We start from the raw sequence: 21,616 nt of genomic DNA, 5'->3' as shown, positions 1-21,616 counted from the left end.
AAGCGAGAAAGAGATAGCGCTATCTGCTTTGTTGAATGATAGACAAGCATAGCACTGCCATTATAATGTGGACCTCACTATAACACTTGAATTTGGCCACACTTTTGCCAACATAGAAGTTCGAGGTCCTTCAATTTACCTATGTATTAGACAAACTACTATCTTTTCAAACTTTTAGTTGCAGCATTGCATTCCTAATTGAACACTCATTATGATGGTTGAAATATTGCAAAACATCATTTAATAGCATAACTCAACTCCCTAAACTTCACCTAACTTTAACCCTAACCCTAACCTTATCAAACACATTACAAATGACTGTTCAGGGCTGACACAGAATTTGCTTGAAAGAAACATTCCTCACCACACTTATTTCTTTTGATATACAGTGGAATATATTTTTCCTACAGTTACGTTGAAAAGTGGCCATTGCTGCACTGATTACAGAACGCAAAGAATCACTTTTCCGCTCTAGTGTGGGAAAAATTTTTCTGCACTCCAGATTTGCAACATGGCAACGCAAAATACTTAGTAGGTTATATGGAGCAACAGTGCAGCAAAATGAAAATGAAGTTGGTAACAGTGACTGCTGTGGCTGCTATAGTGAGCAGACGTGCAACGAAGCACAACGCGCTAATTATTAGTATTAGATATATTATAACCAAGGACAACGAGGACTTTAGGATTAAGGTTTTTATCAAAATAAAATTACACAGAAAAACATTTGATGGATTTCAGGCAATTTTACCCATAATTACCCACTTTTCATATTCAATGGTAACTGTAGGAAAAACTTAATGTGAAATACGTGCGCAAAGTTCCTCTGCTGCACTCAAGAAACCATTCCGCCCTCGCCTACGGCTCAGGCGTAAACGTTTCTTTCGGTGCAGCAAACTGTCACTTGGCGCACTAGTTGCACAAATAACTATTTTGAGATACTGAATTGTCATGTCTCGATACAAAAGTGTCATATCTTGATACAGAACTGTTATTTCGTGATACAAAAGTGTCATGACGTGATACAGAAGTGTCTTAACGTGATACAGAAGTGTCATGTTGTGATCCCGATGTGTCATGACGTGATAAAGAAGTGTCTTGTCGTGATACAGAAGTATTATGTCGTGATACACAAGTGTCTTGTAATAGCCTACAGAACTCTAGAACTCTCATGTTGTCATATAGAAATGTCATGTTGTGTTACAGAAGTGTCATTTCGTGATACAGAACTGTAATGTCGTGATACAGAAGTGTCATGTTGTGATACAGAAGTGTTATGTCGTGATACAGAAGTGTCATGTCTTGATACAGAAGGTTTATGTTGCAATACAAATCTTAATTCCATGATAATAGAGAACTAAACACCTGAGGATCTTCCTACTTTGTATCCTTTTTCAAACTTGTTGATATTCTTCATTTTTGTTAAATAAGTGACTCTTGCTCAATCAGAGGTTTAATCTGTTTGTGTGATGTTTTTAGAGTTCCATGATTTCTGAAATTTCAATATGGTTTTCAATATATTGAGACCATGAGTTCTTTTTCCCAATCCCATTCAACTTATTGGCCATTGATCAAAATTTTTCATAAATTTAAATTTTTTAATTGGACAGCTATTATTTATTAACTGTAGGTCATCTGCATTCCCCGATTTTTCACTGGTTTCCAGTATAGAGCTGGGAAATCCTATGCTGCAAAAATGAGTGTGTCATCTGCATACAGATCAAAAGTGGTCCTAATGAAGATCCTCGAGGAACACCATGTATGAAATGTTTCAGTTACAACTTGTTATCACCAAAATTGAAAAAATTGTTTCTTATTTTTGTGAAGTAGATGAATCATACCTTGTTATATATGAATGAAACTGAGAATAGCAAATTTGTTTGGGAGAACTATGTGATATTTATAGTATCTAATGCTTCAGAAAAATCAATAAATTCAATGGACATTCCATAAAGTTTATGATTGCACATAAATTCTCATATCTCAAATATTGATATTGGTACCGCAGTGGGATATTATAATATATAAATCATATGACACTGTAGCAGTGATGAGCAACACATCAGCTGTAGTTCAAAGCTTCATGGAGAAGTGTGTAATTTTTATTCATTGTAGAGTATTGGAAACTTGAATTCAAGGAACTTTGTCTAATTGACCGAGCGAAGTGAGGTCTAAGATTCAAGTCGATGGTTTGGCATTTCTCTAAATGTTTAAATGTTTGAATGTTTGATTGTTTGAATGATTGAATGTTTGAATATTTGAATGTTTGAATGTTTGAATGTTTGAATGTTAAAATGTTTAAATGTTTATGTTGCGCATTTACGGCAAAACGTGGTAATAGATTTTCATGAAATTTGACAGGTATGTTCCTTTTTTAATTGCGCGTCAATGTATATACAAGGTTTTTGCAAATTTTGCATTTCAAGGATAATATAAAAGGAAAAAGGAGCCTCCTTCATACGCCAATATTAGAGTATAAATCAGACTATGGAATTATTCATCATAAATCAGCTGACAAGTGATTACACAGATGTGTTGAGAAGCCAGTCTATTACTGTATTTCCGTAAGGTCTATAGTTTCAATCAGGTACTTGTGGATGAGATACCGCGTGAGGTCTACTGTTCACAGAACTACTAGTGTAAACTTACATTGTAGCATTCCGTATCACTTACTTCGTCCTTTCGTATCTTGAGAGCATCCTACTAGTAACTTTTACATCTTGTCACATACATACCGTATCTTGGGAGCATCCTCTTCGTACCTTACACATCTTGTTACGCACGGCGTTGTGATACAACCCGCCAGACGTCAGTCGTGTTCGAACCTTCATCGCGGAAGGAACACCGTGTGCCATTTTCCAACCAATCCGGTCTTTTGGCGCCTTTACTGGCGGCCAATCACAGCAGTTCCCGCGTGAAACAATGACGTCATAATGTCAAAAATAGTACTAGGTAAAGTGGTGCTGTCAGATCGGAGTTATTTTGTGGTATTCTAGCAAAATTTCGTGGGGGATACCTGTTGCTCATTTAAGGGGTTGTTGGAAATGCCTATATTAGGGATGTTGAGTTAGGCTTGGTCTTGAGGAGGGGAGTGAGGGGATTGTATTTCAGTAATCAGATGATTGAATATATAAATTTGAAATGTGACACTATGAGATTACAGGTGGAAATTACTGAGATATTGCATTTATTCAAAAAGTTATTAATTTGGATTTTCGTACAATAATAACTACTATGAAATTATTTTAATCCATGAATTTAAAAATTGTCTTTGTCCAATAACAGTGATGATAATATTATAATTGTCAATCTCTTCAAATTCTACTACACTTCAAAAATAACGATTGTGAAAAATTCTAAAATTGAGCAACCTAATAATAAATTAGCTTATGATTGAATCCAGTCTATTTGTAAATATCAACGGTCATATCTGAATAATGAGATGGCAACACCAATGTTTATCAAATACTGCCAGTATAGCGTGGACCTCACCATATATTGAAGGTTCACTTCGACGGTGGAGATTTAATTAGTTTCAGGTTTCGTATTGCAGGCATGTCTCCTCCAACCTCTCAATAGGTTTATTGTTGCCATGGTCAGATTCACTACAATCTGTCATCTGTTACCACGAAAATCATTAAAGCTTTCCATTCTATCAATGCTGATAGTGTAAAGATCACCGCTCTGTTAACCATTTCACTTTAAATTGTCAGGATCCCTCATAAATAGCTTTCAATTTATAGCTTTCAAAATTTCAAATAGCTTCCAATGTCTCCCATTTCACTAATACTGACCGTTTAAGGTTCATCTTTGTGTAAACCATTTCACTTTAAATTGTCAGGATTCCTCATGAATAGCTTCCAATGTCTCCCATTTCACTAATACTGACCGTTTAAGGTTCATCTTCATGTAAACCATTTCACTTTAAATTGTCAGGATTCCTCATGAATAGCTTCCAATGTCTCCCATTTCACTAATACTGACCGTTTAAGGTTCATCTTTGTGTAAACCATTTCACTTTAAATTGTCAGGATTCCTCATGAATAGCTTCCAATGTCTCCCATTTAACTAATACTGACCGTTTAAGGTTCATCTTTGTGTAAACCATTTCACTTTAAATTGTCAGGATTCCTCATGAATAGCTTCCAATGTCTCCCATTTAACCAATACTGACCGTTTAAGGTTCATCTTCATGTGAACCATTTCACTTCGAATTGTCAGGATTCCTCATGAATAGCTTCCAATGTCTCCCATCTAACTAATACTGACCGTTTAAGGTTCATCTTTGTGTAAACCATTTCACTTTAATTGTCAGGATTCCTCATGAATAGCTTCCAATGTCTCCCATTTAACCAATACTGACCGTTTAAGGTTCATCTTCATGTGAACCATTTCACTTTAATTGTCAGGATTCCTCATGAATAGCTTCCAATGTCTCCCATCTAACTAATACTGACCGTTTAAGGTTCATCTTCATGTAAACCATTTCACTTAAATTGTCAGGATTCCTCATGAATAGCTTCCAATGTCTCCCATTTAACCAATACTGACCGTTTAAGGCTCATCTTCATGTAAACCATTTCACTTTAAATTGTCAGGATTCCTCATGAATAGCTTCCAATGTCTCCCATCTAACTAATACTGACCGTTTAAGGTTCATCTTCATGTAAACCATTTCACTTTAAATTGTCAGGATTCCTCATGAATAGCTTCCAATGTCTCCCATCTAACTAATACTGACCGTTTAAGGTTCATCTTCATGTAACCATTTCACTTTAAATTGTCAGGATTCCTCATGAATAGCTTCCAATGTCTCCCATTTAACCAATACTGACCGTTTAAGGCTCATCTTCATGTAAACCATTTCACTTTAAATTGTCAGGATTCCTCATGAATAGCTTCCAATGTCTCCCATCTAACTAATACTGACCGTTTAAGGTTCATCTTCATGTAAACCATTTCACTTTAAATTGTCAGGATTCCTCATGAATAGCTTCCAATGTCTCCCATTTAACCAATACTGACCGTTTAAGGCTCATCTTCATGTAAACCATTTCACTTTAAATTGTCAGGATTCCTCATGAATAGCTTCCAATGTCTCCCATTTAACCAATACTGACCGTTTAAGTTCATCTTTGTGTAAACCATTTCACTTTAAATTGTCAGGATTCCTCATGAATAGCTTCCAATGTCTCCATTTAACCAATACTGACCGTTTAAGGCTCATCTTCATGTAAACCATTTCACTTTAAATTGTCAGGATTCCTCATGAATAGCTTCCAATGTCTCCCATCTAACTAATACTGACCGTTTAAGGTTCATCTTCATGTAAACCATTTCACTTTAAATTGTCAGGATTCCTCATGAATAGCTTCCAATGTCTCCCATTTAACCAATACTGACCGTTTAAGGTTCATCTTTGTGTAAACCATTTCACTTTAAATTGTCAGGATTCCTCATGAATAGCTTCCAATGTCTCCCATTTAACCAATACTGACCGTTTAAGGTTCATCTTCATGTGAACCATTTCACTTCGAATTGTCAGGATTCCTCATGAATAGCTTCCAATGTCTCCCATCTAACTAATACTGACCGTTTAAGGTTCATCTTTGTGTAAACCATTTCACTTTAAATTGTCAGGATTCCTCATGAATAGCTTCCAATGTCTCCCATTTAACCAATACTGACCGTTTAAGGTTCATCTTCATGTGAACCATTTCACTTTAAATTGTCAGGATTCCTCATGAATAGCTTCCAATGTCTCCCATCTAACCAATACTGACCGTTTAAGGCTCATCTTCATGTAAACCATTTCACTTTAAATTGTCAGGATTCTTCATAAATGGCTTCCAATGTCTCCCATTTAACCAATACTGACCGTTTAAGGCTCATCTTCATGTAAACCATTTCACTTTAAATTGTCAGGATTCTTCATAAATGGCTTCCAATGTCTCCCATTTAATTAATACTGACCGTTTAAGGCTCATCTTTGTGTAAACCATTTCACTACGAATTGTCAGGATTTCCCATAAATAGCTTTCAATGCTTCTCATTCACTTAATGCGGCCAGTTGAAGTGAAATGATTTACAAAGAGATGGACTTGAAACGGTCAGTATTAATTAAATGGGAGACATTGGAAGCCATTTATGAAGAAACCTGACAATTTAAAGTGAAATGGTTTACATGAAGATGAGCCTTAAACGGTCAGTATTGGTTAAATGGGAGACATTGGAAGCTATTCATGAGGAATCCTGACAATTTAAAGTGAAATGGTTTACACAAAGAATAATGTTGGATTTCAATGACTGTATTGCATTCCCCTATCACAATACACTCTTATTTCAATGATTGAGGTATTTCTTTGACCTTACTAGTTGGAGATTTTCTTGGAGGACGCAGTCCAATCATCAATTAGTATAAATAAAAATATCAATCTGAGTATCCTTTTTAAATTATTTCGTCTAAATTATTATTATGACGAAATAATTTTAAATGGTAGTCAGATTTAGATTTCGAAGAATCCCTGAAGAAAAAAACAATAAATTAGTACTCTTATCTGATATATTCATTCAGATGGATTTATCCATCTGTTAATGATTCGTTTATCCATTGTGTGGACACAATAATCTCATCAAAGATTGACGAAATAGAATCGAATAAAATTTTATTTCGTAATGATAAGAAAAATAATATAATAGAAATGATTATACATTAATATAATATGGAAACAATAGAGTAATGTAAAATTCCTCCAAATTCGCATAACTCATTCGATTCATTGATTTTTCAGTTCTTTATTGTAAATATCGGTGACCGAGCTTCGCTCTGGAGTACAAAAGCATAAGAAATTTATTACGAAAGAAGAAATTATAATAACATTCATACAGAAATGTCCTATCTAATCACAGTAAATTGAGATCAATTCCCAGAGGAATGAAAAAATTTCCCTCACAAAGGCCCAGTTGCACAAAAGCCGGTGAAATATTAATCCTGATTAACTTCACGTGAACGAAATCAGAGAAGACCATTTCAAAAAGATGGATCTACTAGAATTAATCAGGATTGAAAATAACCCGGCTTTTTTGCAACCGGCACTAAGTACCTAATTGAATGATCACAAAAGTTCAACAGATGGGTCATAATTTTGACACAGTCCCACACACATGAACTACTAGCTCACTCACTTCCATCACCAACAGACGACGAAATAATTATTATCAGCTGTTTTTCCAAGGATGAATAATAATTATCCTTTTAATGTCCTTCAGCAAGTTTTTCCAGGGAGGAGACCTAGTGCAATCGAATCTTTATATTATAAACCTACTATGTTCTGAATTTCGTGAGAATCGTTAGAGCCGTTTTCGAGATCCGGTGAAATACAAACATACAAACATATAAACATCCAAACATATAAACAGAAGTTGCTCGTTTAATACTATAGGATAATATTCAAATCGTAGCCATATTCGGAGTCCTTAAACCCACAACTGTTCCTATTTCATTCGATAATCTGCGATTCTGATAGTTGGCGATTCGAATAATCGGCAATTCGGATAATCTGCGATTCGGTTAGTTGGCGGTTTGGATAATCGGCGATTCGGATAATTGGAGTTTTACCGTATTCCCTAGATTTTTCGAATTGTATGAAGTAAATTTCGAATTTTCAGTTAATTTAGTGCATACTTGATAGTGAATATTTAGACTGACCAAGGACGAAAAAGTGAAAGATTTCAAAATGTCTTCTGTAACGGACTGGATTACCGCTTTCGATAAGAGGTAAGTGGGAATGTAGGCCTATTCATGAAACAGTATCTAAATATTTTATTTATTCTGTTCTTTTTGGTACTAAGGTTATCATGATATTGTTATAATATTGAGTTTGACCTTATAATGACAGCGGAAAAGATGGTAGAACAGCGTTGCCGATTATCTGCCTTGTCATTGCCTTCTATAGGGGATAGCTGATACTAATATATCTGATGTAATATTAACTGTTCATTCTCATTTGAAATAATCAATTTCGTCAAGAAAATTTATTTTCCAATGATTCAATAATAAATGTTCATAATTATGAATGAATATTTTGTTAATATAAATTATCATACTTCAACATTGTTGAAAAAACGATCTGGCATCGTTGCGAAGGTAGAAAAGGATGACACCAAATGCTTTGTCGAATGATAGACAAGTATAATAATGCCAATTATAATCAAATACTTCATTGATTGATTCATACAATAAGTACATCATCAAAATGATAGGGAGAGGAAAAATCTGGTGTGGCGCACTCACACAACTTTCCTTGCCGTTATGAAAATTGATCACCTGACGCTAGTGTTCTCGCGCAACTCAAGTACACTATTTAAAGATATGAGACAGCTGGTGATAGGTCAATGACGCTGGAAACACACTATATCTGCTATCCCCTAGTGAATGATTTAATATAACCAACAGTTGCCAACAGTTTGCAATTTAATAATCACATTTTCTCGAATATCAAGCTTATTTTCAATTTTAGGTGGAAATGTTACTGGACATTAATTGCAGAGATTTTCATGCTCAATCTTCCCCACTTAAAATTTATTGTTTAAATAAATTGTATATGAAGGCTGATAATTGAGAATCTGAAATCGAACTTTGCATAGATGAGGCGGAGCTCCTGAAATTTTTACAGATAGTATGGGACTTGTTGCAGTTGATAGAGCTTATCAATGACTATTTGCTATTTCAGGTATGAATTTGATCAAAATCGTTGGAGCCGTTTTTGAGAAAATCGCGTAAAACCCTGTTTTTGACAACATTTTCGCCATTTTAGCCGCCATCTTGGATTTCATTTGATCGAAATTGTTTCTGTGTCGGATCCTTATAGTGTAAGGACCTTACGTTCCAAATTTCAAGTCATTCCGTTAACTGGGAGATGAGATATCGTGTACACAGACGCACATACACTCATACACACACACACACACACACACACACACACATACCAATACCCAAAAACCACTTTTTCGGACTCAGGGGACCTTGAAACGTATAGAATTTAGAAATTGGGTTACCTTAATTTTTCTACTATACTTTCCTTACCTATGGTAATAGGGCAAGGGAAGTAAAAATAAGGTAACCTTGTGCTGTTCCTCTTCCAAATTTAGTTAAGGTTACACATAGTCCGAAATCGGTTAAGTCTTGTAGTTGAGTTCACTTCACTAAATTTCCAGTCTTTGATTTTCACGATGTAGATTTTTAAATTTAGATGTTTCAAAACCAAACATTGAAAAAATATTTCACATTATTATCACTACTGTCATTATAACATGGACTTCACTATGGGTAGATGATGAAAAGATGATACGAATATTTTCGAAAATTACACGGAGATGATAAAAAATGATACGAAGATGATATAAAGATGATAAAAGGATGATAGACAAGGATATCAACACCAATGTTAATCAAATACTGCCATTATAACGTGGACCTCCCTATAAGTGGATGATACAAATATGATACAACGATAATACGAAGTGGATGGACAAGGATAGCAACACCAATGTTAATCAAATACTTTTCATTATAACGTGGACCTCCCTATAAGAAAATGATACAAAGATAATACGATGATGATAGACAAGGATAGAAACACCAATGTTAATCAAATACTTCCATTATAACGTGGACCTCACTATATAGTGTGATCCACGTTATAATGGCAGTGGATAAAGATAGAAGAATAGCGATGCCGATTCTCTGCATTAATTAATTATATTTCAACACTGTCAAAAACATTATTGTCATCGTTGTGGACCTCGAAAAGGATAGTACCACCGGCTTTGTCGGTTGATAGACAAGGATAATTACATTTAGTCATGCTCAATTACATTTAGTCATAGTCTATTTGATGATTAATAGTAGAGAGAGAGATATGTGTGTGAGAGAGAGGTAATCTACTGACAGATTCAAGTGAAACGAACTTAACTGAAACATGTTCTTGTCAATGGGTTGTACACAACGAACACTGCCAGATTTAAGTGAAACAAACTTCTTGTGAAATGAATATCTTACTCTCAAATTTAACTGAAACATAATCTAGACAACGAGTTGTACACACAATGAACACTGGGAGATTTAAGTGAAACGATCTTCTTACTATCATAAATTCTAGATGAGATTTTATCATTCTTCCAAGAATATATGTCCAGTAGTAACATTCAAATCCCATCTTTTTCAAAACTCTTTATGTGGCAAGCATAGTTGAATATTCTTTGGAAGAATAATAGTGAATTCAAAGTTCTTTTCTGAATCTATATTGATATAAATCATTCTCACCAAATCTTACATTCTTAACATATTATCAAACTGAAAAACATTGTCATTTCTTGTTGTAGTTTTCACAACACCATGTAGCAACGATTGCTTAGTGTGAGACAACCTTGAGTGTTATCATTACGCACCAATTCTGCTCTTACCTGATGATTAACATGTTTCAAAATTTCACTTCGGAGAGCATACAAGCACGATTGCTGTTGTGCTCTAATTCAATACGTCACTATTGTCACGTTTGCAATTTCAGTTCACATAGCTTACAAGGACAAATGCAGTTCCGCTCTAATTCAATACTTGAGTATCGGCACGTTTGCAGAGTTCACAAGGACGAATGCATCTCTGTTCTAATTCGTACATTAACACGTACATACTCTTGTTTCAGCTTGGAAAAATGCATGTGAAGATTGAAATAGAATGTAGCTATTTCTCCCAAGCAATTTGCATAGTGAAAATCGGTTAAAGATTGATATGATCCTAACTTTAGGGTTTTAGAACATCGCCGTAGATACTTAATCCCATCTTATCAGTTATTAAATCACCTACTTGATCTTCTGTCAAATTATGAGATTTCGCTTCTATCCAATTCATATTGAAACTAACTTTCGCATAATTTCGCACTATTTGGTATGCTATTCGGTGAATAAATAATGTGAGATAATCGGTGAATGCAACCGAACATTGTAATCTTGTCACTTCATCATTCTCTGTATTTTTAATTGAAGTTGCTATTTCCTCACGAATTGATTTGAGTGTAGCTTGTAATTCATCTTTCTTAATAAATGCTTGCATTTCACTACTCAGATCATTTTTCAATACATAAGTTTCGCTAAACGTAGTTAGCAATGTATTCAAATCGTTTTTTGAAACAAATTGTTCAATCCCCTCCATAAGATTTGTCTTTATCGTATTACTCATTGCAGATAATCGATCTTCTAACTCTTGTTTTGTTATAACAATGTTATTCAATGTCCGCACAGTTTTATCCAAATATTCCTTATCAACAGATAATGAATGAGTTTCATTTACTCTAGTAAAAAGTTCTGTGCTAAGCTGTTTCAATCTAGTATTCAGATAATTTCTATCTAATACTTGCAAATCTTTAATCTTGTCTGAGATAACTTTCAATTTCTCATCCAAATAATTCTTGTCAACTTTATTATCGTTGATCGTATTCAAGTGTGATCTGAATATCTCTGTTGTTGATTTGAGATCATGAAGAGAATTCTCCAAATTGATAGATTTCTCTTTAAGTCCCCTATCGATAGTGTCAGATAACTGTTGTAATGTACTGAAGATGTGTTCCTTTTCGATCTTGTTCAATCCAATATTCTTAACTATATTAGATAATTGCGAATCTAAATACGAATGTAGAGATTCACTAACACCCTGTTGATTAATTGCCTGTATTATTCTCTCACTAAAACTGGTAAGATCTGGTTCATTCCATACAATGTCTTTTTTCGCAGCGACTCTCTCGCTTTTACCTCCGAATCTGTGCACGCTCATTCTGCAACTAAACAATAATTTTACCTTCACGCAATTCTTCTATAATTGATGCGATCTCAACATCATGAGCTGAGTGCCCGGCAAGTTCTGATGATTTTAATAAATGAAGTCTCTGAACCAATTCGTCATAGTTGTCATAATATTGGTAAATTCTATTGCTAGAAGTATTTTTTGCAAATTTCAATAAGCCAGAACCTCTCTTACTTGTTTTTTTAACAGGAAACAGCATTTGAATTAAGCGAGACTTTACACCACTGTTACGTTTCACATATCCTCGTCTATCCAAATGAACTTTTGTTATTGATAAAATCTTCTTGTATTTATTTAGATCTTTTTCATCAAAGAGATATGAATTCGGTCTTTGCGCAAATAACAGTTCTAATAGTCCATGTGTAATTCGGAATTTTTCGTTATCAATATAAAAGAAGTAGTTATCAAAGCTAACAACCATCTCACCCATAAAATATAATTTTCGGTCAGAATCGTAGGAAATTCCATAAGGAATCGAGTTATCCAATTTTTCACTATGAAATGTATACAAATATTGTGCAAGCACTTGATTCTTTATCTTCTTTATGTTAGCGCTTGTATCACTCTCAAGCCTAGTTGAATTAAATATACTTGATTCGTTCATGCTTAGATCTTTTTCAGCTGCTGATGGTGATGCAACTTCTATTGTTTCATCATCATGTTTTTCTCCCAATTCCATACTTTCGTCTTCTTCTTCTTCTTGTTCCTCCTTTTTTGGTATAAAACTCTGATCAGAGTGGAGAGAAGATTTAGTTTTCCCCATTTCAACTAAAGGTGTGATAATCGGTTTAAAAAGTTTTTCTCTGTAATTGTCAGATTGCTTTTCAAAATGTACAATGCTTCTATGTTTATCTCTAATAACTTTCCTCAATTTCTTAATCTTATCGATTAGAGCAACACTAGCGTTTTGTCTTCTACGAGACATCCTCATTCTTTCACTGCTACTCACTCTCTACTGAATGTCAATAAAGTTATCCAGACCCTCTCTATATTTTCCACTATTAGCTGTACATTCGGTCATAATAGTAAGAAAACTATGCTTCTTAGAATTCCACACATTTGAACACAATTTACTGAAATCTCTGAAGCAAATATCTTCACCCACATAGTCTCTATGTATTAATTTGAGTGATAATTGATCAATTTTGAATATAACAATCATATTTGCATTATCTCTGGTGAAATGTTTTTGTGTTGCACCATAACTTTGAATTAAATATGCTGTATCAATATTACGATGTCTACCCATAGTAAAATAATCTCTTATTTGAGGTGTGTGACTAAGTTGTAAATCATCGAATATGGCGAGAGAAAATTTTTTCAATTTATTGGGGTGGAGAATTCTCTCAGGAATATCATTGACATGAAATTCAATACCTTTCATTTTTGAAAAGACTTTTCTTAAAAACAAGTACTTATCTTGATATTGGCTCTTTGTATTTAAATAAATATGTTTAAATCTCAATCCATTTTTGGAAAAAATCAAGTTGAACAATAAATTCGTTTTACCACATGCAGACGGGCCTACAATGAGAATTCTAGCGTTATGCGGTATCAATGTTCCATTCTTACACCATACAGGCTTTTCCTCTTGTGCAATTAACTTATCGAAATTTACAATGTCGAGTTTGTTCATGTTGAGAAAGTGAGATATACAAACAGAACTGTTTCATGTGTCTGGTTCACTCGGTAATGAAGCGTTTCTAGGTGACTAGATGTACTCACCCATTCAACATATAGTCACCTTGTGCCACATGCTACTAGCACTTCTCTATGACAAAATGAGAAATGAAAGAGCCAACATTCAATTCAAGTTGTTTTTATTTAAAAAACACACAATGTAAAGAATATTACAACAGATGTGGATAATGTACATTATTTACATCATATGATCTTACTCTAATTATTTACAACAAATGTGGATAGATAATGTACATTATTTACATCATATATATGATCTTACTCTAATTATTTACTTTACATCATATGATCTTACTCTAATTATTTACAACAAATGTGGATAGATAATGTACATTATTTACATCATATCTTACTCTAATTATTTACAACAAATGTGGATAGATAATGTACATTATTTACATCATATATGATCTTACTCTAATTATTTACAACATATGTGATTCGATAAAATTATACCATGTGATCTTACTCTAATTATTATTTACTCTAATAAGTTCTCTCGATTTATGAATGATGGTTGTGGAAATCCAATCCATTTCACAAGCAACTTATCCTTATCTTGTCTCAATATTTTTTCTATCAAATAAACATTTCTTTCAGATTCATTCAAATGCGTTTTTTTAATTTCTTCTTGATAAAACCTACCCTGTATTATCTCACCACTAAGATCTTCTAATGAGTAAGTGATAGGTCTTGTGGGATGTATGCTCACAATTCGGAAATATTCGGATGACCAATTCATTAGATATTTTTTATCAAATATCTGTTTCTTTTTAGAAATTCTCACAATATCACCTAGCTTATATTTTGGTTTCAACACTTTTAATTTGAATCGTCTATTAAATGCAGAGTTTAGTGATTCTAAAACACGTTTACGATGTTTTTTAGTTACATCTTTAGGTCGCATTCCAATGCTACTGTGTACTGTATTGTTATAATCATCTACAATATTTTGTAAGTTATTAACCCAGTTTTTACTCCCACGTTCAGTTAAAGATCGATATATTTTTGATTTTATTGTACGATTAAATCTCTCAGCGATACTAGCTTTCTTATCAGTAAAAACAGAATAATGCTTGATATTATACTTATCTAACAAATCTTTCACATGCTTATTAAAATACTCCTTCCCTCCATCTGTCTGGAAAAAACGCATATGTCTATTCTTACAAATAATGGGTTCGAGTGCATTATAAACACTTTGTGCAGTCTTATTCTTTAAAGGTATACAATAAGCGTACTTAGTAAAACAATTAATAACAACTAAAATATAACGATATCCTTTATTGAATTTAGATAAGCTACCCATCTCAATCAGATCTGATTGATATAAATCGTTCTCATTCTTCAACTCATATCTGCGTGTGGGGTAATTTACACGTGCAGCAGAGTGAAGCTCTGCTGCTAATTTTGCTCTAATATTACTCATTCTTCTTCTTTGTGTGAAGACACGCTTGAAACAGAATTCGATGTGTTGGTCACTAGCTTGTTACACACACACTGATCTGTGCCATCAGTTTGCTATTTTGTAGTGACCGAATGGTAATGTATCGATTCCGTTCTCTGCAATAAAGCGTTTGTCATCGAACGGGCTTAAACAAACCTTTGCGCATTCAATTTGATGCATGTTATGATTGAAGGATCTCAACATATTACATTTTTCTATATGTTGGCATCGTTCAATCAAGCATTTTTTATACAAGTCAAAACTAAGTTTTCTATTTTTCACATGTGTCTTCACACCTTTTGCCACACACTTATTTACAGTTTCCTCCTTCTCATTATTTACAAGATATGAATATAATTTCGCCCGTAATCCCAGAAAAGATTTTAAAGGAAATGAAGCTGCCTCATCCTTAAATTTCCCTACAACTTTATTCCTCTCATTGGAGAAGCATTCGTGCTCAGCTGGGTAATTTGAAGTGTCAAACAATTCTAGATTTTCTCTTATCAGTTGGTAGACGTCGGGTGTCTCCAATGATAAGAGGAAGCTATCTGTATCAGTCATACAGAGCTGGATGCGTTGCCATGGTATGATTTTTTGCAATTTACAATAGAAAAAATCATACATGTGCAGTTTACTCAAATCCAGAATGCAGAAACCTGAATAGATTGGCTTATTCATTTTTAGTTCCAACTTTCGCGAGAAAACCGCAATCACATCCGAGCTTATTATCTGCCAGCGTTTACATAGGGGATTTGAAATGTACTTATCTAGACGCTTGGCGTCTGTGATAATTTGAACATTACATTTATCTCGATTTCCCTCTATCGATTTTCCATAGCATAAGTTACTCATCTGTTTAAAGAAGGACACTTCAAATTTATTTTTCGCGGCTTGCCTATTACAGGTATTGAACTCAATGTAGTTCTTCAACCAAGGCGATTGGGAAAAGCTAATGACTCGATGTACCTTTGTTAATTGCAATCCGAGTTGAAGGTACAGTTTCAAATTCATGTAATGAACAATGTACCTCTCTCGATCAAAAAGCGTGTTCATGAGTTTTTTAGTCAGAGTTTGACCGTTCTCATTGGTTTGGTACTCGGAGAACAATTCACTAGGAGGAATTTGATGAAGGGGGGCGAGGGGGAAATTGGCATGCATATCATGTAACTCCTGTGGGTACTTGAGATCACATTCAATTACATAACCAGTTTCTGATTCACTCTCCAAATTTGTAAAGTCAAGAGCATGGATTTCTTCCTCTGAGAGGAACTTGAAATTTCCATAAGGTAAGAATTGATTCATAGAGTGCGCATACAAAGAATTACAATCTATATAAAGCAAATAGTTACTTGGTTTTGTGGGATCGTATGTGTCAGGGATGTGTTTGTTATTGGCTTCGCAATAACGCTTGCCAATAAACGAAACACCACCGCGCATTCCTGATTCAAACAATAGATGTATATCAGGATCGCTAATCAATTGGAGTTCAACCCAGGTGAACTTTAACATACAATTCCAAGTGTAATGAGCAAGCGAAAGAAAATGAGTCACATCGAGGCCATATGACCTAAAAAGCGTTGACCTCATTTCTTCGAAAACTTCAACTAATAGCATGACGTCTAGGCACAGATAGAAATCATGATACTCGCCGAGAGATTTCAACTTGAATGTTGAGAACACTCTTTGTGCATGCTCATATTCTTTGGGGGAGAGGGGTGTATCGTTAAGATCATTATAAAAACATTCTATCGGAGGGAGAGAAGTCTCAGTGAATTTTTCAGGGCAAGATATGTACGAATAGGGATATACTCCTTTTTTCAACAATAGTTGCCTTTGTTCGAGATCGGGGTCATTAAATACTGAAAACAGTCGTTTGAACTTCGATTCCATATCTGTACTATCTACCAAGTTGCGCACTAATACTTCTAAAGATTCATTCATAAATTTATATGAATCTAAAAACTTGATTTTTCCCACTGTCAATGTCAAAAATCTTTCTGATGTATTGGCGATACAGGAAATTTCTTTTTTACATTTTCCGAGAGCTTTTAGAATAGAATGACTGTCAAATCCCCAAAGAAAGTTTATTCCCAAAGAAAAAAAGAGTTAAAAAACGTAGAACGACAAAGAAGGTGAAAAAATGAATATCGATGGTGAATTGTCCAATCACGATCTAATAAAATGGTGTAAATTATTACAAATTCCCCTACGAGGTGTATACATGATAGATACATTACCTAATAAAATTCTAAAAAATGAGAATTGTATTGTTAATTTAGACACTCAATCCGGACATGGTACACACTGGGTTGGTTATAAGAAACGTGGATCAAATGTTTACTATTTTGATCCAATTGGTCATAGTTGTCATAATATTGGTAAATTCTATTGCTAGAAGTATTTTTTGCAAATTTCAATAAGCCAGAACCTCTCTTACTTGTTTTTTTAACAGGAAACAGCATTTGAATTAAGCGAGACTTTACACCACTGTTACGTTTCACATATCCTCGTCTATCCAAATGAACTTTTGTTATTGATAAAATCTTCTTGTATTTATTTAGATCTTTTTCATCAAAGAGATATGAATTCGGTCTTTGCGCAAATAACAGTTCTAATAGTCCATGTGTAATTCGGAATTTTTCGTTATCAATATAAAAGAAGTAGTTATCAAAGCTAACAACCATCTCACCCATAAAATATAATTTTCGGTCAGAATCGTAGGAAATTCCATAAGGAATCGAGTTATCCAATTTTTCACTATGAAATGTATACAAATATTGTGCAAGCACTTGATTCTTTATCTTCTTTATGTTAGCGCTTGTATCACTCTCAAGCCTAGTTGAATTAAATATACTTGATTCGTTCATGCTTAGATCTTTTTCAGCTGCTGATGGTGATGCAACTTCTATTGTTTCATCATCATGTTTTTCTCCCAATTCCATACTTTCGTCTTCTTCTTCTTGTTCCTCCTTTTTTGGTATAAAACTCTGATCAGAGTGGAGAGAAGATTTAGTTTTCCCCATTTCAACTAAAGGTGTGATAATCGGTTTAAAAAGTTTTTCTCTGTAATTGTCAGATTGCTTTTCAAAATGTACAATGCTTCTATGTTTATCTCTAATAACTTTCCTCAATTTCTTAATCTTATCGATTAGAGCAACACTAGCGTTTTGTCTTCTACGAGACATCCTCATTCTTTCACTGCTACTCACTCTCTACTGAATGTCAATAAAGTTATCCAGACCCTCTCTATATTTTCCACTATTAGCTGTACATTCGGTCATAATAGTAAGAAAACTATGCTTCTTAGAATTCCACACATTTGAACACAATTTACTGAAATCTCTGAAGCAAATATCTTCACCCACATAGTCTCTATGTATTAATTTGAGTGATAATTGATCAATTTTGAATATAACAATCATATTTGCATTATCTCTGGTGAAATGTTTTTGTGTTGCACCATAACTTTGAATTAAATATGCTGTATCAATATTACGATGTCTACCCATAGTAAAATAATCTCTTATTTGAGGTGTGTGACTAAGTTGTAAATCATCGAATATGGCGAGAGAAAATTTTTTCAATTTATTGGGGTGGAGAATTCTCTCAGGAATATCATTGACATGAAATTCAATACCTTTCATTTTTGAAAAGACTTTTCTTAAAAACAAGTACTTATCTTGATATTGGCTCTTTGTATTTAAATAAATATGTTTAAATCTCAATCCATTTTTGGAAAAAATCAAGTTGAACAATAAATTCGTTTTACCACATGCAGACGGGCCTACAATGAGAATTCTAGCGTTATGCGGTATCAATGTTCCATTCTTACACCATACAGGCTTTTCCTCTTGTGCAATTAACTTATCGAAATTTACAATGTCGAGTTTGTTCATGTTGAGAAAGTGAGATATACAAACAGAACTGTTTCATGTGTCTGGTTCACTCGGTAATGAAGCGTTTCTAGGTGACTAGATGTACTCACCCATTCAACATATAGTCACCTTGTGCCACATGCTACTAGCACTTCTCTATGACAAAATGAGAAATGAAAGAGCCAACATTCAATTCAAGTTGTTTTTATTTAAAAAACACACAATGTAAAGAATATTACAACAGATGTGGATAATGTACATTATTTACATCATATGATCTTACTCTAATTATTTACAACACTCTTTGTGCATGCTCATATTCTTTGGGGGAGAGGGGTGTATCGTTAAGATCATTATAAAAACATTCTATCGGAGGGAGAGAAGTCTCAGTGAATTTTTCAGGGCAAGATATGTACGAATAGGGATATACTCCTTTTTTCAACAATAGTTGCCTTTGTTCGAGATCGGGGTCATTAAATACTGAAAACAGTCGTTTGAACTTCGATTCCATATCTGTACTATCTACCAAGTTGCGCACTAATACTTCTAAAGATTCATTCATAAATTTATATGAATCTAAAAACTTGATTTTTCCCACTGTCAATGTCAAAAATCTTTCTGATGTATTGGCGATACAGGAAATTTTCTTTTTTACATTTTCCGAGAGCTTTTAGAATAAAATGACTGTCAAATCCACTAAAATTATGGAAGTAACAGCTAATCGTATCGTCAGTTCGAGTATTTAAATTACACGAGACATGAGCAGCACACAAAAACTTTCCATTTTCATGTGCATGATGACGTACCTTTGTGTCTGTTTCGGTAAAAACTTCATCGCAAAGGCCGCACTTATCAGCGTTTTGAAATTCGTGTTGCTGACGTTCACTTAAATGCTCCATCGGAATTTCACATTTTATATCTGCACTCAATAAATCGCCCAGTTCGATTATTTCCTTGAGAAATTTCTCCATGATCTTTTCATTGATATTACTTGATCTATAGAGTACTGGCCCATACGCGATATCCCCATTCACATCAATTACAACGAAACAATACCCGCATGGAATATGACGCGCCGTTTTCTTGGTGTAACTTCTGGTAATAGGTACATCCTCAGATTCATTATCATCCATATTTACAACAAATGTTTCCAAATCCGCGTAGATTGTATACTTTTTCTTCAAAGTCGAACCGAGTTTTCTAAATTTGATTGTCTCACCACGTTTTGGGTATGAAGTTCTCTGAGACTGGAACTTTGAACAAAGCTCTAGATGTCTCATCAAATTTGCTTTCCCATCACAATTTTTAGATTTGTTTGTTGTAAATCTGTGAAAACAGAAATTACAAACAGCTACTTGTTCTTTAGCTTTCGAAAGGTGAGAAAGAAGACGCGACAATCCGTTTTTCCCGTTCGCGGTGTTAATTAAACAAAAATGAGTTTTTCCTGCATCGCCTTTCAACATTAAAAGATTAATTTGGTATTTACGCGTACGGAATATGCTTGTTCGATAGGGGAAAAACTTTTTGTTATCATACGCGATAACATGAATTGCGATGTCTGTATTGAGAATTTCAAATTTCTTTATGTCGCGATCGGTGGTTGGGAAATTAACTCCGCGAGTGTTCAGCCTGTGAGCAAATTTGCTCAAATATTTCACCGTTAATGTCTGCCTATTCGGTTTCTGGTGAAAATAGGCTAGAACACTCCACAGAAAACACTTTTTATCAGAAAGATTTTTGATATTGATAACACATAGCTTATTCTTGATGAACTGGGGTGTTTGAATATAACTGCTTGTGTACATTGGATTATATCTAATCACATTTACATCAAGCGAGTCAATCTTCTTCAACACCCACCCACTCCCAAATCGAACAAAGTTATCGAATGAACTTAAAATTTTCCTAACTGCTAACATAAATTGTTCATTCAATTCGTCATAACTCTCCAAGACATTCATGCCTATGGCCGAGTAGCTATGAAGATTCACAATGGATGAAACAGCTTCGGATTCCTCTGATTCTAAAACTACCATCTTATACAATAATACATTTAATACTAAAAACCATTTGACATTTCCTTCGAAACGTGCAGCATGTTCTCTTATTATCTCGAAAACACGAGTTTTCGAGTTTTGAAGCACATTTTCAATGTCAGGTGCTACGTTTTCGAAGGAAATGCGATGGCGAATTGCTCGCGAACTCACCCCTCCAACTCTGTGTTCTCTGCTATGCTCCATCTCTGCTACTAGCGGGTTACTGAAAACAAACAAAGAATATATTACTATGGCACAGAATTAGATATAAAAACAAGTAAACATTAATCTAAAAATCAGTTGTGATTTAACAAGCTGCAAGTACAGTGCAAAAAATGCTCTCACAGGATCAGATTTTCATGCACGAACGATTGAGGTTATTAACATTTGATAATCGATGGAAATTAGAATCGAGTCTGTTGTCACCTCAAAATATGGCTAAACAGGGTTTTAAATTTGTGCGAGCACCTGACGTTGTTCAATGTGTGTTTTGTTCAGTATATTTAGAAAATTGGTTGCCAACAGACGATCCTAGTAAGGAACATGAACGATGTAGTCCAATTGTGGATGGCGCAAACAAGATAATATTTCATGTGAAGAGGAGAATTTCGATAATAATATTCTACGGCAATATGAAGAGCGAGTTTTAACTTTCCATCGTCCAGAACCATTCAAGCACTCGGTATTTATTAATAGAGCAGAC

At 34.2% G+C, this 21,616-nt stretch overlaps 1 protein-coding gene across 1 annotated transcript in view; it reads left to right on the top strand.

Annotated features, from left to right (window-relative positions):
• Positions 1–2,823: 2,823 nt before the first annotated feature.
• Positions 2,824–21,616, top strand: part of LOC111055288 (rap guanine nucleotide exchange factor 4) — a 384,485-nt gene continuing 365,692 nt past the window's right edge. Inside the window, exons 1-2 of the mRNA XM_039440978.1 lie at positions 2,824–2,949; positions 7,666–7,774. Of these exons, the coding sequence (XP_039296912.1) occupies positions 7,734–7,774 (41 nt within the window). The 5' untranslated portion in view covers positions 2,824–2,949; positions 7,666–7,733. The remainder of the gene's footprint in view (positions 2,950–7,665; positions 7,775–21,616) is intronic.

The sequence above is a fragment of the Nilaparvata lugens genome, chromosome 14 (assembly GCF_014356525.2).
Source record: "Nilaparvata lugens isolate BPH chromosome 14, ASM1435652v1, whole genome shotgun sequence".
In the NCBI taxonomy this organism is placed as follows: Eukaryota; Metazoa; Arthropoda; class Insecta; order Hemiptera; family Delphacidae; genus Nilaparvata; species Nilaparvata lugens.
This window is presented reverse-complemented; position numbering and strand designations above follow the sequence as displayed.